Source organism: Fundulus heteroclitus, chromosome 18 (assembly GCF_011125445.2).
Source record: "Fundulus heteroclitus isolate FHET01 chromosome 18, MU-UCD_Fhet_4.1, whole genome shotgun sequence".
Taxonomy (NCBI): Eukaryota; Metazoa; Chordata; class Actinopteri; order Cyprinodontiformes; family Fundulidae; genus Fundulus; species Fundulus heteroclitus.
This window is the reverse complement of record NC_046378.1, coordinates 15,216,857-15,232,354: the sequence shown is the minus strand read 5'-3', so window position 1 is coordinate 15,232,354 and position 15,498 is coordinate 15,216,857. Positions and strand designations below refer to the sequence as shown.

The following is a 15,498-nucleotide window of genomic DNA, read 5'->3' as shown; positions in this document are numbered from 1 at the left end:
CAATATCACTCTGAATCATTGTTTGGGTTTTCCCTCCAGTGTGCAGCAGCCGTCCTCGCCGCACTCCAACCACTTTGACAGACTCTTATCTCAAGCCTTGCGTGGTCTGGAAAAGCCTCTTATTGTCTGCTCACACACTGAAAGGAGCAGGAAGCTACACACACACACACACACACACACACACACACACATACACACACACACACACACACACAGAGGACGACACCCACAGTGACCTGGGTAATGACAGAGGCTGTTATCATGTCATCGTCTCCATCACCCGTTGCACAAGATGAGCCACCGGCTTCAGCAGAATCATACCGCAAAGCAGACATAACACAGAGACGACAAAGCATACATTAAGACAAAGATACAACGGATTTGTTCTTTTAGAGATGCGGCGGAAAATTTCCTGATATTTAGAATCGGATCGCTTTATTTTTGTCTGGCCCTAACTGGTGACTAACCTGTTGGAGACTAAAAAGACAATATTTTTCCCGTCAGTGAACGGTCGCCCTGACAGCAACCCTCTTCAGAGCGGAAGCTGTTACTGAGTGAAGAAGAAGAACGAAGGTTTGCCTTTTCTAGCGTCACTGAGGAATTTAAACATGAAGCATAAAAATTGTAAGAGGCTGTATGATTTATGTAAGCATGTCAGTTATTCTTTCTGATTGCTTTCCAATCACAGGAAGCTAAATGTATCCAATTATATCTCTCACGGGACATGCTGAGTCAGGACACGGTGGCAGTCTTCTGGGATATTTCACAGTTAAAGGGTCCATCTAGATTCTTTATAGGTGAGGTTTCTGTAAATAGGTATTATAAGTAATATAACCTTTACCTGTAATAGAAAGATGTCATATTACTGTGAGCTTGTTAGAAACTTAAATATGTTTTTGAAGTAGTTAAACCTAACAGCTTGTCAGACAAAGCTGACCATGGATGGTTAAAACAAATCAAACGGAAAATGTCCGTATCAGTGGGATAGAAATCTATGTTAGCAGATATTAAAAACTTACTATTTTAACTCTGCCTATATGAGGCGTTAGCTTGGTTTAAGCTTAGGGTTGCATCAATCTGCCTCATCGGCACATTTATGCGTTTATTGCGCAGAATATAAACGTTTCTTGCCGTTTTGTTCAGTAACAGACACAATTAGCTGGCTTGTTAGCTGGGCTAAGCTTAACAGATGCACTGCTACAGACTTTAACATAACAGCTTCACTTTCAAAACATTACTTTAACATCAGTAAAGAACAACCAACCACTTTGAGCACATAATCAACGCACCAAAGCAGGGAAAGGAGGGGCTTGTTCACTCCAAACTCCACCCACTCCAGAAGTTTTCTCTGGCATTTTTTTAAGGGAACTTTAAACTGTATGTTAGGGGAAATTTTAATACTTTTAAAACCAGAGATTTTTTATTTTTTTACAAATTTGAACTACCCTAAAACTGGCAACATGTCTGTGCTCACTGGTAACGCAGTACTTTGCCTCACGGACAGGAACATTACTACTGTGGTTCAACTAAAATTGTCAAATCGACCGCTCCAAAAAATCTTTGATTACTAATAATTCTTCCCCAGGATTAAATAAATAACTAAATTTGTATTTTGACTCTCTAAACAAACTTGTTCAAGTGGTTGTCCATCCTAAGAGATTACATCATCTCTAAAGACAGCTGTTTATGGTAATCTATCTAATGGCTCAAACGCATTCCCCTTCTCTCCCTCAGTACGTAAGCACCAACTCCAATGATTACTGAAACTATGATTTAGTTCAGCATACCGAACACAGTGGGATGAGGATATGAACATCAGGAGGAGGATAAGGACCAGCAGGACACCAGTGACTCCTGGGACTAAAGACAACCATCGTCATGGCACAGAGAGAGGAGACAAAACAAACACGTTAACATCCAGTAATCAGTCTCTCTAACAGGAAATGTCTTGTTTGCTTTGGCTGGGTTTACAAGCACAGCCTCTGATTGCCAACATTAATGTAAATGTGACAATAACACAAGAGTTTTATTAAGTAGCTGAAAGGATATCCCATTCCAGAGACTTTCTATCGCATTAAGTCCCCCAACAATACTCCAGTGGTATGCTTGGCCAAAGTCTAAACCAAATTTTTTCATTGCACAAAAGTCCTGACTTGAATTTGTGGAGAGGGCTAAAAATTAGGGTGCTGGCAAGGAGGCCTTCCAACCTCAATGACTTGGCGTTCATCCCCTAAGAACTGTCCAAATACCAGCGGAAAAATGCATAATTCGTTTAATTGCTGCAAAGCCAATAAAGATGTTTCCAGTGATTACTGAGAAGGTTTTAAATAGTTTGTAATAAACAGATTTGTTTTTTTAACAAATATAATAAAACAGTGTTTTATTATTGAAATAGGCCTGGGATTTCTGTAATGAAAAAAACTACTCGCATGAAATGAATAATGTTTAAATGTAAATCTGATTGAATTATTTAGTTTCATTATGTCCTACATTTAATATGCCTTTCTGCAGGTTAAGGAGGTCAGAAGATGTTATTTACATGTGTTGGTTTTGTGATATGCCCATGCTTGAAAGATTACCTAATAATCTATTAAAATACTGCAATCTCCTATATCTGCACCAAACTGTTTCTAAACAAACCAAAGAATTCAACAAAAACACAGAATCTAAGAAGAAAGAGACAAAACAAGCCCCTAGATTTTATGCAGTGAACTTTCTAAGAAAGAATTGCTCTTCTTACTTGTTGTTAAAATGATCCGCTTGGGGTCCTGGGGAGGAAAGAAAAAAGAAAGAGGTCTGTAGTCTTCCTCATTCTGTTATCTGCATTAATGCTTCAGAGAGCCACCCTGAATCACAGCAGCTCAGCACTTTGAGGAGAAAACAGTCTGCAGACGTTATTCTAAAACTCAAAGTCAGAATTAATTTTCGGTCTTCGTGTGGAAGTTAAACTAATTGGACTTCAAGTAAAACAATAAAAAAAATACATCCGTTTGGGTTTGAGAAACATATAATAACTAAATCAAATTGAAATAGAGGATGAACCTTTAACTCGTCAATTTCAATTTAACTTTGAACGTGTTAAGTTATTAATTATTCTGAATAAACTGTTGTTTTGCTGTATTTACTAATTGAAGTCTCCTCCTTTGCACCTTAAAATTTTTAAATAAATAAATATATGAATTGATCTTGATAAAGGGGGCTCATATGTAAATGTTCTGCAAAAATAAAAGAAAAAGGCTTCAGAGTTTGTTTGTTTTTCTAACAAAAGTTTATCTGCTGTTTATTCTGGACTTTTCAACTCCAGTTGAACTCCAGCTCACAGCAGGGAGTTAAACATGTTGTAGTAAATTACTCTATTAATGTAAAGAGTCCAATTCTATCTGTCATAGAGCATTGGGTTTGAGGAAATGTCCATTAGTCTTCAGAAAATGTCACAGTTTGGCTAGATTTACAAGAACCAGGGGCAAATCCTTCAAGAGGTTAGAAATCTACTAAACACTCACTTGAGGAATGCCCCCAGCATTTTGTTTCAGTCATCTCATAAATCATACTCCTTTTTAGTTCATATTTTCTCCAAACTTTAAATTACATGACAGGATTTCTATATTTTTGTTTGCAGATATTTAAACCCAGCCATCCATGTTAAATATTAGTGTTTTACAGAGTTTGCATTCCCATACACTGATAAAAATCCCCCATCCTTAGTGGAAATACGCCTGGCCTATCACTGAGCTCATGGACAGTATGAGGTTCAAACTGGCTTCAGATGAATTTAAACATGATGTGTCAGAGATTTTCTGCTGCATTTAATCAGGGGAGCATGGAGGCCAGCCAATTGCTTCATCCTACAGGGACTGCCTGCATACTCTTGCCACATGAGGTCGGGCATTATCCTGCATCGGGAGGAACCCAGGACCCACTGCACAACCAAAAGGTCTAACAATGGGTCTGAGGATTTGATCCTGATAATTAATGGAAGTCAGGGTCCCATCGCATATCCTGTACAGGTCGGTGCATCCCTCCATGGATGTGCCTCCCCAGACCAACACTGACCCACCACCACACCCATCATGCTGATCAATGCTGCAGGCAGTGGAAAGTTCACCGCAGCTCCTCCAGAACATTTCACGCCAGTCGCATGAGCTCAGGGGGAACCTGCTCTCATCTATGAAAAGAGCAGGGCGCCAGTGCTGAACCTCCTAATTCTGGTGTTCTCTGGCAAATACCAGTCGAGGTCCACGGTGCTGAACAGCGAGCAGAGACCCTAGTTGAGGACAATGTGCCCTCTGGTCACCCTCAAGAAGTCTGTTTCTAATGGTTTGATCAGAGACATTCACACCACTGGCTCACCGGAGGTCACTTTGTAGAGCTCTACCCGACCATCTCATCCTGTTCCTCTTTGCATAAAGGAGCAGATAGCAGTCCTGGTGATGGGTTTCAGACCTCGAGCATCCCTGTTGAGCTCTCCATAGACCTGTATTATCCTGAAATCTCCTCCAATGTCTTGAGACTGAGCTGGGAGACACAGCAAACCTTCCTGCAGCGGTGGGTATTGATGCGCCATCCTAGTAGAGATGGACTGCCTGTGCAACTTCTGTAGGGTTCCAGGTATCACCTCGTGCTACCAGTAGTGACAATGACCCTGGTCAAATTCAAAACTACTGAAAAGCTGTAATAGACATGAGGAGAGGAAACAATGTCTGCATCCTCCACCTGCAATTTCATTAACAGCAGAACAGCTGAATCTGTTTAACAACCTTCTACCGCTGAACTGACCAGATTGATACTCCAGGATTTTAACTAATTTGATATCGTCATGATTAAAAAGCAGTCCTTTCATTTTTTGAGCACTGTATTTCAATAAAGGAAAAACAGACTTCTGCCTTCAGCATCTCCACAGAGACCGAGAGTAACAAGCTTATCAGACCTTTTAAAGGTATTTTAACCGGCAAGGTTAAAATACATTGTACTGTGCTTATGTTCTAATGTGAAAATAAAGCTATCACAGCTGTCTAGGATAGTTTTAATTTTAAGTTTGGATGGAGCAGAGATGCTGCAGCAGCAGCTGGTTTGTTTCAGATCCTAATCTTGATGAAACTGGGATTCATTATGTCTTTAGGTCGGCGATTGTAATGTTGGAGGTCAGGTTCTGCACAGTCCACTCTACTCATACATTTTCACACAGTTTGGAGCCGCAGTCTGTGGTTTTCAGAACATAACTGCTGTGAAACAATCTGAGGTTGATGCTGTTTCAGTCAGCATTCATCATTTTTAATCACATCTAGGACTTCACAGTTGCAGTTCAGGAGGTCTGTGTCTCAGCAGCACTCCTGCAGGAGGAGGACCTACTCAGTTTCAGGCAGCCTAATCTAACTCATTAAGCCCAAATTTCATAGAAAACACAGAAAAACACAGAAAAAAGCCTGGTAGGGAAGTTAGGTTCCAGGGGAAAAAACATTCAGGAATAAGAAGTAGAAATGTAGCCTCGTGAGACCATCCTGATCTCGCGAGCTATCAAGGTTTCACTCGCAGATCAGTCTGGATACTCTACGTTAAAGAAAATTTGGAGCCGTTCACCAAACGAACGTCCAATCAGCGTTGGCTTTGAAGCGGGTTGAGGTGTGACGCAACGGGAAGCGTGACAATTCAGTCTAAAGAACATGGCGGCTTCAGCCGATGAAACTAGCGTTAGCGTGGCTATCGAGCAAGTTTTATCGGAATTACAGAGTATTTCTTTGCTGAGCTAACGAGCCTTTACCTGCAGCAGCAAGAGTAGCTTAGCTTGTGGTTGTGTTTTCGTCGTCGCTCTGTTACGAGCGACGACAAATCTGATTGGTATATTTGGCCCGTCTATCACCAACATAGGCCAATCAGCTAACCAGTATTTTCGCCCCTTCCCAAAGTTACTTCAACGGAAGGTTTCCAGATGGATATGCGGAGCAAATCTATCTGGTGGAGTCAGGTAAGTAGAAATGAGCCTCAAGATGCTAAAGGGTGTCATCCTCTGACATTTTTTTGTCGTTTTGAAAGATTCGTAAAAGCCTTGCAGTAAAATCTTTAACAATATGACTCATAACAGTGAATTAGAGACATCCCACCCCCAAACATTAAGTTGGACACAGCTGTTGTCTATTTTGAAATGATTCTGAAGATTTTCTGAATAAAATAAAAAAAAAATGGATATAAGCCTCTTCTACATTTTGACTCATGAAAAAAGATACAGATACCTCTCTCGCTGTCTGGAGGATTATTCTGTTTTGGTCCCTATTCAGTGATCCAGAGAGCAATTTTTGGGGGAATAATTGTTTTATTTTACAAAAAGGTTTTATTGTTAAGACAGTTAAATGTTCCATATTGGCAAAAGACAGAAAATATCTTTAAGTTTTACTTATCGCTCTTAAAGAGAGCCAAAAAAATAAATAAATAAAATCAGCAAAAACGTATTTTTTGGAAATCTCCTATCAGTGCATCTCTACATTTCAAAATATCTTCTCTGAGGTGTTTTCCATCCTCATGCTGGAGATGCTGTTGCAAAGATTTAAGTTGTGTTCAAGGAAGTCCTTACCTCTCCTCGGTAGCGAGCCAAGTTGAGAGCAGGAAAGTCATCCGAGTAGCTGACGCTGAAGTTGACCAAATTCACCATGTGGGCTGAAACGTGCACAACTGCAGAAGATGAGAAAGTACACATTTTAATGAAAGGACAAAAGGCAAATGTGGGATTTCTCCCCTCTTGGAGACTCAATTAAAGAAGTGCCAGCGGTACAAACATTTCTTTGTCCATTCAGCAAAAAGGCGCCGTCGCTTAAAGACACACTTCTTCCTGACATCACAGGCTAAGTACGCAGCCGTTCAACAGCTGATGGAATTAGAGACTGTAATCATGACACACAAGAACCCTTTTTCCTCCTCCCCCCCCCATATCCTCTCCCACTCCCACGGCCTTCCATCCCCCTCTCTCTGCCGCTTTCTTCCCGCAGTTTGTGGCTCTCTCCCATCCCGCTGCCTCTCTCTCCACATTGGTCATCTGAGAATACAGAGGTTCCGCGAATGTGTGTTATTTCAAGAGGTGAAGAGGTTTCTGACTGAGGGCCAAGCTTGCAGATGACGTGACAGCTAAACTGAAAAAACAGATGCATTTTTTTTTTTTTTTGGAGCATCAGTTGTTCCTTTGAGTTTAAAATCCAAATGATTCAGAATGAAATATTCTCCGCTACACTAGGCATGTTAATCCTTCAGCGACTTCTAACACATAGTAGTGATCCTGTTGCTGAATATTCTCATGATGAGATCGATTAGGATCAACCTGCATGTCCCTGGCTCTTTTCTTTACTTCATGACAATGTTCTCACCACACTTTGTGAGGTTTAGCATCGCCGCCACTAGAGAAACGTGCATTAGTAGAGGGCATCGAAGGCAACAAAACACCAACCAACAGACTAGATATATTATTGTGATATATTGTGCAGATCTGTTTCTAACAAGTGATTGGGATCTGAACCCAACACCTTTGCCATTGAAGACAAACTCCTTTACAGATATGTTTTAGCCTAACATTAATATGATCATATTCAAAAATCCCTCTAATGATACTTTTCTCTAAATTTCTGTATCTAAAATAGAAATTCTAACTTCTTGTTGCCATTTTCTTTTTTCTCCTGTAGAGGGTTAAAGATTCCTAGATGTCACTGAACGAGTCGGCAGCACCATCCTCAGCTTTAAAGCTAACCTGCAAACAGCTTAAATGAGATTTAAGCAGACACTCTTCTCCATAAACTGCAAAACTTTGCTTTTTTCATTATTTATTGATCGTGATGATCTTGTGTTCAAAAAGTAGATCAGTACTAGGGATATGTGATTTGAGGTCCCAGTATTTGGTGGGATTTATTGCCAGGATGATTAAAGTGATAATAAAAGTTTTTTTAAAAATCCATCGCTGAGTGTTGGTCTTTAATCCTGTCACTGTATGTAGTCACATGACAAAATAATATGTTTTAAATTAAAACTAACCATTTATTTAACAAAAAAAAAAACATCATCCAAGTAAGCCAACACTCAATAGAGCAACTGGACTGCTAAACGCAGCAGCTGCTTTCTGCCATATTATGAAACAGAAACACTGCATTTATTGATGCTATCATACAACCACATAATAATACTTAATACTAAATATAATAACTTTTAATAGTAATTCAAACTGTTTTGGAGTTTGTTGAAAATCATCAAATCAGAGTTTCATTATTATCAAACTATTTGTTTCCACAAAATTGATATTTGTTAATTACTTAAGTAATTACTGTACTTAAAAAAAAAAACAACAACTAGTAAAGTATGTTGGTGTGTCATCGTTTTAACTGCAAGGCTGTTTTTTTTTTATTATTGCATCTAAATTAATTATGTAGTCCCAAAGACTAATTTGTCCAGATCTGAGCGCTACATCTGATCTCAAAAGATGCCTGTCCCTTGGAAATGACGGGTGGAGGGGAATCATGTTTTTCCAAAGTGTTCATCTAATTTAAAAGACTATTTAAGAGAAGAATATCTTTCAAATATTGGGTCACATTTATCAACTTTGGGGTCCTTTTTCCACTACGACTGAAGAACTGTCAGGTTCTGGTTGAACCCTATAAAATGTTCTCGTGCATAAATCAAGCTCCCCATGCGTACTTCTGGTTTCACCCAGCTGCTTGCTGAAATCGATTTAGGCTTGAGTGAGCATGAAGAATGCGCCGTCCGCACGCATCTTTTTGACTTCACATCTCCAGCGCAAAGCCTATAAAGTGGGCAAGTGGGTTTAAAAGGAGCCATCCTCTTTAGCAGTCCGCCAGCATCCTCGAGGAAAGGACAGTTTTACATTCTGTAGAGGCTGCATGCTGGAGTATGGGATCTGATTCTGATTAAAATATTTCTCACATGAATCACCCTCGTTCGGGGAAAGCGTAACATCTACACATGTTGCATGCGAGAATGAAGCGTGTTCAGCTCAGAGTAATTATGTTTATTTCACTATGGAAATATTTTTTTCACTTGCTCTTAGTTCCTAACGCAGGGGTCGTGTTTTTAATAGAGTAATGTAGGCGTTTCTATATCCAACACCAAATACTGAAGTTTGCCTTCAATAATTCAATTATCGTTAAGTCATAAACCATCTGACATTTATTTATGCAGAGTTGTGTCATATCCGTTATACATATTTTTTTTGCAGGGGAGGAGAGCTGTCCTCTGCTTCCTGGATAACAATCATCTGCCCTAATCAAAGAGTCTTTAGTCAACAGATGTTTAAACAAAGGCAAGACGGCAAAGGAAAAGCTCACAGCAGGCGGCTTTAGGTGCTGAATGCTGAATTTAGTTAATGCTTTTTCATGTGAAGCGAAGATCTTACTAAAGATACATTAATGCAAGCCAGCTTATAGACAAAAAAAAAAAAAAGACGGGTGAGTCAGAGGAAAAAGTCTGCAAACTGTGGATACACAGCTGTGTGAGGCTCCCACGATGTCATGAGAGGAGACACAAACCTGCACAGCAAGGGAAAATAATCTCCCAGCTGGTGGGCCAGGAATGCAAAGCCACCGCGGATCCCTCTATCCACGCTTTACACACGCATGTGCGGCAGCCGGGGTTTCAGGAGGCGGGTTTTTTACCTGAGAAGAGGCAGACAGCGACGCCGCACGCAACGTGAAAGGTCTTGTACTTGTCCAGCAGCCTGCGCGTCTTCCTGCTCGATACCTGCAACGAGGGGGGGCGAAAACAGACAGAAATCACTGCGATTACATCCGGGATTAATCTTCACAAGGAGTTCTGTTGTGCTTTAGAAACCAAATGTCCCCACTTTTACTGCCAATTTCAAATGGTCTTTCTCTGCGAGTCTTACCGCGCGTGTTCCTCGTATGAAGGTGAGCAGAGAGCGGCACATGGGCAGCAGCACCAAACTGCAGTTCAGGTTGAGCACAGAGGCAGACGCTCGGCTGATGCACAGTCCGACCTCAGGAAGACAAACACACACACACACACACACACACACAAGCGCACGCTGTCAGACAGGCCAGAAGATTAGGAATTATGTAATTAAGAGGGGCTGAGAGCCTGAGGCATGACTTCACCGCAGACGTTTATGGCAAACCACCTTTGTCTCTCACAATGCGGAGGTCTGAGTCTGCTGATCATTAGGGTGTGACTCAGCTGAGACCATTCTGGTTAAAAAAAAAAACAGCTGTGACCTCAGGACTGAGACAACAGTAAGGGGGTTTTGTTGGAGAACCCAAAGACACACAAGAGACACAAGAATTAGATATTAGAAAAGTTAAGTCTTTAACATTTTCTTAAGGTGACAAACGTTTGCTCATTAACTTGCATAAGTTTTCATAACAATTAACCTTTTTTACATTTTGTTGTGTCACAACCTTAATCTTCGGTGTATATTTTTGTGGGGGTTTTTTTTTTACTGTGTGTTATGCACCAGCACAAAGCAGTGCATCATTTTGTAGATGAACAATTAAACATGGTTTTGACGATTTTTTTAATTTAAAAGTCTGAGTTTGGTGTGCATTTGTATTAGTCAGTTAAACATGGCTTCTTACAGCTTTTGTTTTCAATAATGACTCTCTAGTCGTCCATAAAGATCAGATTTTTGGAGTGCATGACTAATAGTTCTCCTGTCAACAGACTATCCAATCCAGAGCTTTGAATCTCCGCAGCTCCTCCAGAGGTACCGCGGTTACCTCCTGACTGATGCTCTTACTGATGCTCCACTTGCTCACCCCATCAGTTCAGGGGAAAAAGCCACGTCTTTGGTCGGTTAGCATTTGCGATACACCTGAAAAGTGCTCTGATGGATGTAGAAAGCTTTGGACATTGTTTTAAACCTAATCCCGCTTTCTACGTTTGAAAAGCCAGTGTTATTCTTCTTCCCATTTCACGCCACTACTTTGTGTTGGTCTGTCACATAGTTAGATTTGCTCTACCAGCTTTGTTTGCTTATCCTTCTTTGCAACAAAGTTAGATTTCAAAATATTGCCACAAATGCTGAATTGGATTCAGGCCTGGACTTTGACTAGGCCATTGTAACACATGCTTTAATCCAAGACACGCCATTGTAGCCGCGCTTCTCTGCAGCTCCTCCAGAGTAACCATGGGACTCTTGGCTGCTCGTCTAATTAATTGTTCAGATGATGGACTGAATAGAGCTTCATGAAATGTTCAAAGCTTACAATATTGTTCTAGAACCTAACCCTGCTTTAAACTTCTCCACAACTGACCTGTTTGCCATGTTTTCATGATGTTGGTTCTCTAACAAATCTCTGAAGCCTTCACAGAACAGCTGGATTTTATACTGAGGTGGACTATTTGCTAACTAGGGGATTCTGAATTTATTTAGGACCATATGTAGCTGAAAACAAATTTATGCCAGTGATAAAATCTGACAACAAACTTTGTTCCAGTTTATAACTATGTGTTGGTCTATCATGACATTTTTTTCTGATGGTAACTTGACAATGTTTGAAAGGTCCACATGGATGTAAATACTTTTGCAAGGTGGTGTACCTCCCCTAATCAAGTCTAAACACACAGATTTACCGTGACTTGTCTGTTTTTTTGTTTCTTTACAGGTTAAGCGGGGTTCAGCATCTCACCCGAGACGACACGTGACGAAATGCGGGGAAACGCACCTGAAGTAATGCGCGAGCAAGACGGGATAATCTAACTGAATAAATCTCAGTCTGCGGCCCAATAATCAAATTGAGGCCAGAAACGCTGGGTGCACTCCGGCATCTCGTAAACTCGGCACGTTTGCCGGGAGCTTTGTGCTCGGCGGGCGCTGCCGCTTCAGATTACCTCTGGCTTTACTGAGATAAAGGTGTGCAGATCAAAGGAAACTAGAAAGTTTTGACTGGGCTCTAGCGGCCTGTGAAGATGTTTCGGTCCGAGAGATCCAAGAAAGTCAGGCAGGTTTACTGAATTAAATTAATAAATTAGACAAACGCACAACCCGAGCTCTAATCTGCACTCCCATCAAGGCCCGAGTCTGATGGTCAAGAAAACGACAAGTCAGACATAAAGGGATCCCGACTGTCTACCCTAAGCGTTGAAATATAACAATGCTGCTGTGGGGAACGAACCAAAGCTTGAACCTAAATATCACTTCAGGTTAACCTCAGCTCACCACAGTCTGATCCTTTTATTCTTCAAAACACACACACACACACACACTTCACAGAGCCTCTTAAAGAAAAGCAGCTGATGGCAGAAACCCCTAGACGGAGATCTGATCCGCTCCTTTCCGACACCCAGGACGCTCCTGCCGAACAGGTGAACAAGACCAGAGACTATTTGAGGTATTAATGCCGTGGAAACGCACCACGCTTGTACTCGTGTGCACGTAAAGATAGGCACTTAAACTTAAGCCCTCCGGCGAGGCATTCAGTGGAACCAGCGGCGTGCCCACACTTGCCCCTGTCCTCCCCTTCTGCCTCCCACTGTACAGGCAGTGCAATAGTTCACGCATGCTGTTTGCTGCCATTTCTCATCGCCTCTCGGGGCTCTGAGGGCACCAACTTTGCTCTGCTTGAGCGTTGCGTAACCTTGCTGGTGTTTAGAAAGAAGACATTTGCGTATACTGTGCATTTAACATCTCTCATACCCCTGTATGCAATTCTAGGGCATTCTTTATCCACATGTTAGGAGTACAGTGATTTTAAATTAATTTAAAATTGGCCAATTCAGGTTTTCTTATAAAGAAATTATAGAGAAATCCACATACAGGATTTCTCCATAAGTAGTTCCAGCCACCTTCCCTGTCCATGCAGAAGAAAAGCTCCCCCACAGCAATATATTGCCCCTACCATGTTTGATGGTGGTGTAAAGAGTTAGTTTTTCCCAAACTCAACATTTTGTATGTAAGCCAATTTTGGGTTTCCTCTACTTTGGCATGTGGCAACTTTTAAACATGGCTTCTTACAGCTTTCTTTTTCAATAATGACTCTCTAGTCGTCCATAAAGGTCAGATTTTTGGAGTGTATGACTAATAGTTCTCCTGTCAGCAAACTCTCCAATCCAGAGCTTTTAATCTCCGCAGCTCCTCCAGAGGTATCGCGGTTACTTCCTGACTGCTGCTCTCACTGATGCTCCACTTGCTCAAACCGTCAGTTCAGGGGGAAAAAAAGCCACTTCTTCGGTCGGTTAGCGTTTGCGATACACCTAAAAAGTGCTCTGATGGATGTAGAAAGCTTGGGACATTGTTTTATAACCTAATCCGGCTTTCTACATTTGAAAAGCCAGTGTTATTCTTTTTCCCATTTTACGCCGCTACTTTGTGTTGGTCTAATAACTTGAATTAAAGTTTGTGGTTGTGACATAACCAGAAGTGGATGAGTTAAAGGGGATGAATACCGTTGACAGAAACAGTATTTGTTAAAATAAGTAATTCATGTCCAGAATGCAAATATTGGCTTGGTCTCATACAGAAGTGCATCAGTTTGCAACAGCACTGTGAAATGCACCCAGCAGCAACAGCATTACCTATAATCCAAACTGCTGGTTATATGTAAGCATGTGTTTACATAAATTTAAATCTTTAATCTTTTTAGCTCTTAATGGTTGTAAATAATACGCTTAGTCTGACACTCCATTTCCTAAAAGGAAGTTCTTAGTGGTGTTTTTTTTTGTATTCTTTGATCTCTATGTTGCTCTCTTAAGTGAAAACAGGCCAGAGATGCTCTATCTTTCATAACAACGTGAGGGGGCACAAACAGGGAGTACGGAGATTTCAAGCAGCCTCCTCATCACCACACTGACGTCACTGTGCCTAAACGTTGGGACCTTCATAGTTGTAGTCCAGACTTTTAAGGTTCACTCTGTTGGACTCAGTGTAAGCACCAGCCACACTGAGTCTTTACATTTATATGAACTTTTCAGGCTTGCAGTTGAATAAAAGCTGCGCTTAGCTGGCGGTTTCAGAGAATTGGTTGAAGTCAAACATCTTACGTTGTGCCTCAGCTCACTCAATTATACCTGAAGGTGAGATGAATGGGAAGAAAAAGGGATGAACGAAAGCTTGAGAAAGCTCAGGAGTGTCTCTCTTGGGGAAGACGTTTAAGGCTCGACATCAGAGTGAAACCTCCCTTGAGTATAAGAATAAACACTAAGAAGAAGGTATTGGTGCCCGACCATTCATGAGACTTGTACAACAAAATATATACTTTAGTTAATCGAAGGCGATAGAAGTGGAAGATTTGGAAATAAACATTTCATTTCAGATGGGATCTTTCATCTCTGAGACACACACACACACACATATACCGCCACCACCTAGGCTTTTTGCATAAATCAAACAGTGACATTTAGTTCCCATCTACAACACCTTCTCTCATAGGTTTGCTACAAGGTTTGTGGCAAATTGCTAAGTTTTCATTACCTGCTTTCCCCAATGATGGATTTTTTTCTTGCGCTATAGACTGTATAGACATATGTGGTGAAAGCATTTTTTTATTAATAAAACTTTTAGATCTTGAATGAGCCATTTTTTGTTCGATTTATTTCTTTGAAGATGTATTTTAAAGACCTGAGATCTATTTTACTACATCTACTACATGTTTTTTCATAGTCGTCTTGTAGTAGTCCTTGCAACTTTTGCACATTGCAATGAACAGTTGTCCTCTGAATTTAACCCATCCCTTAGGGGCCATTGGGCTGGCACTGTGTGGGGCTAAGGGTCTCTGCTCAGGGAGCCAGAGTTGCAGTCTGTGGGATTTGAACCGGAGAACTGTCTTCTAATAAACACTAGACCACTACTTCTCTTTACACCATGTGTGTAAAGCAGATCATTGAGCAGAAATCTCCTCTATGGATTCTCCAATAGGCCTACTTCTATAAGAATGCCTATACATTTAGTTTATTTTAAATTTTTCATATAATGTTTTTGCATCATGAAAGTAAATCTAACTGCAAGCATATATATTCTTGCAGTTGGATTTACCCATTTCATGATGCAAAAACATTATATGGAAAATTTAAAATGAACTACATTAGCTACTACACTGGCCTATATTAGAAGAAAGCTTGATGACATCTGTGCCTTTTTCACAACAGATGCTACGGTTTGTCACAGCAGGCATGAAACAGGAAGTCTCTCACCCCCAGCATCTTGTAGAGGTAGTGGTACTGCTGTCCTGTGGAGTACAGCAGGAAGGTGTTCAGGAACATCCAGGTGTTGGCTCCCAGCCACAGCATCTACACACAGAGAGAGAGAGAAATATCATGGATAAATTACAGTTAACACCCAGTTTATACTCACACCAAAACACAAGCTCACATTCAGAAAAACAAAGGATGAAGGCAAAGGTACATCTGAAGTGACTTGTCCGTTTTATCTTCCAGATGCTGCAAACAGATGTGACAAGCAAAAGGGCGCACACTAGTAACAATCTCTGGGCTGTCTGTCCAACCATCTGAAGGTTTGCCAAACATTAAACACACCTAAAAGTGAACAGCAGTAAAGTAAGGCAG

At 40.9% G+C, this 15,498-nt stretch overlaps 1 protein-coding gene across 1 annotated transcript in view; it reads right to left on the bottom strand.

The window, feature by feature from the left end:
- The window catches only part of LOC105923451 (NADPH oxidase 4), a 31,507-nt gene that overhangs the window by 15,671 nt on the left and 338 nt on the right, over window positions 1-15,498 (bottom strand). Inside the window, exons 2-7 of the mRNA XM_012859436.3 lie at window positions 15,127-15,222; window positions 9,869-9,979; window positions 9,639-9,723; window positions 6,566-6,663; window positions 2,741-2,768; window positions 1,788-1,860 (exon numbers count right to left, since the gene is read on the bottom strand). Of these exons, the coding sequence (XP_012714890.2) occupies window positions 1,788-1,860; window positions 2,741-2,768; window positions 6,566-6,663; window positions 9,639-9,723; window positions 9,869-9,979; window positions 15,127-15,222 (491 nt within the window). The remainder of the gene's footprint in view (window positions 1-1,787; window positions 1,861-2,740; window positions 2,769-6,565; window positions 6,664-9,638; window positions 9,724-9,868; window positions 9,980-15,126; window positions 15,223-15,498) is intronic.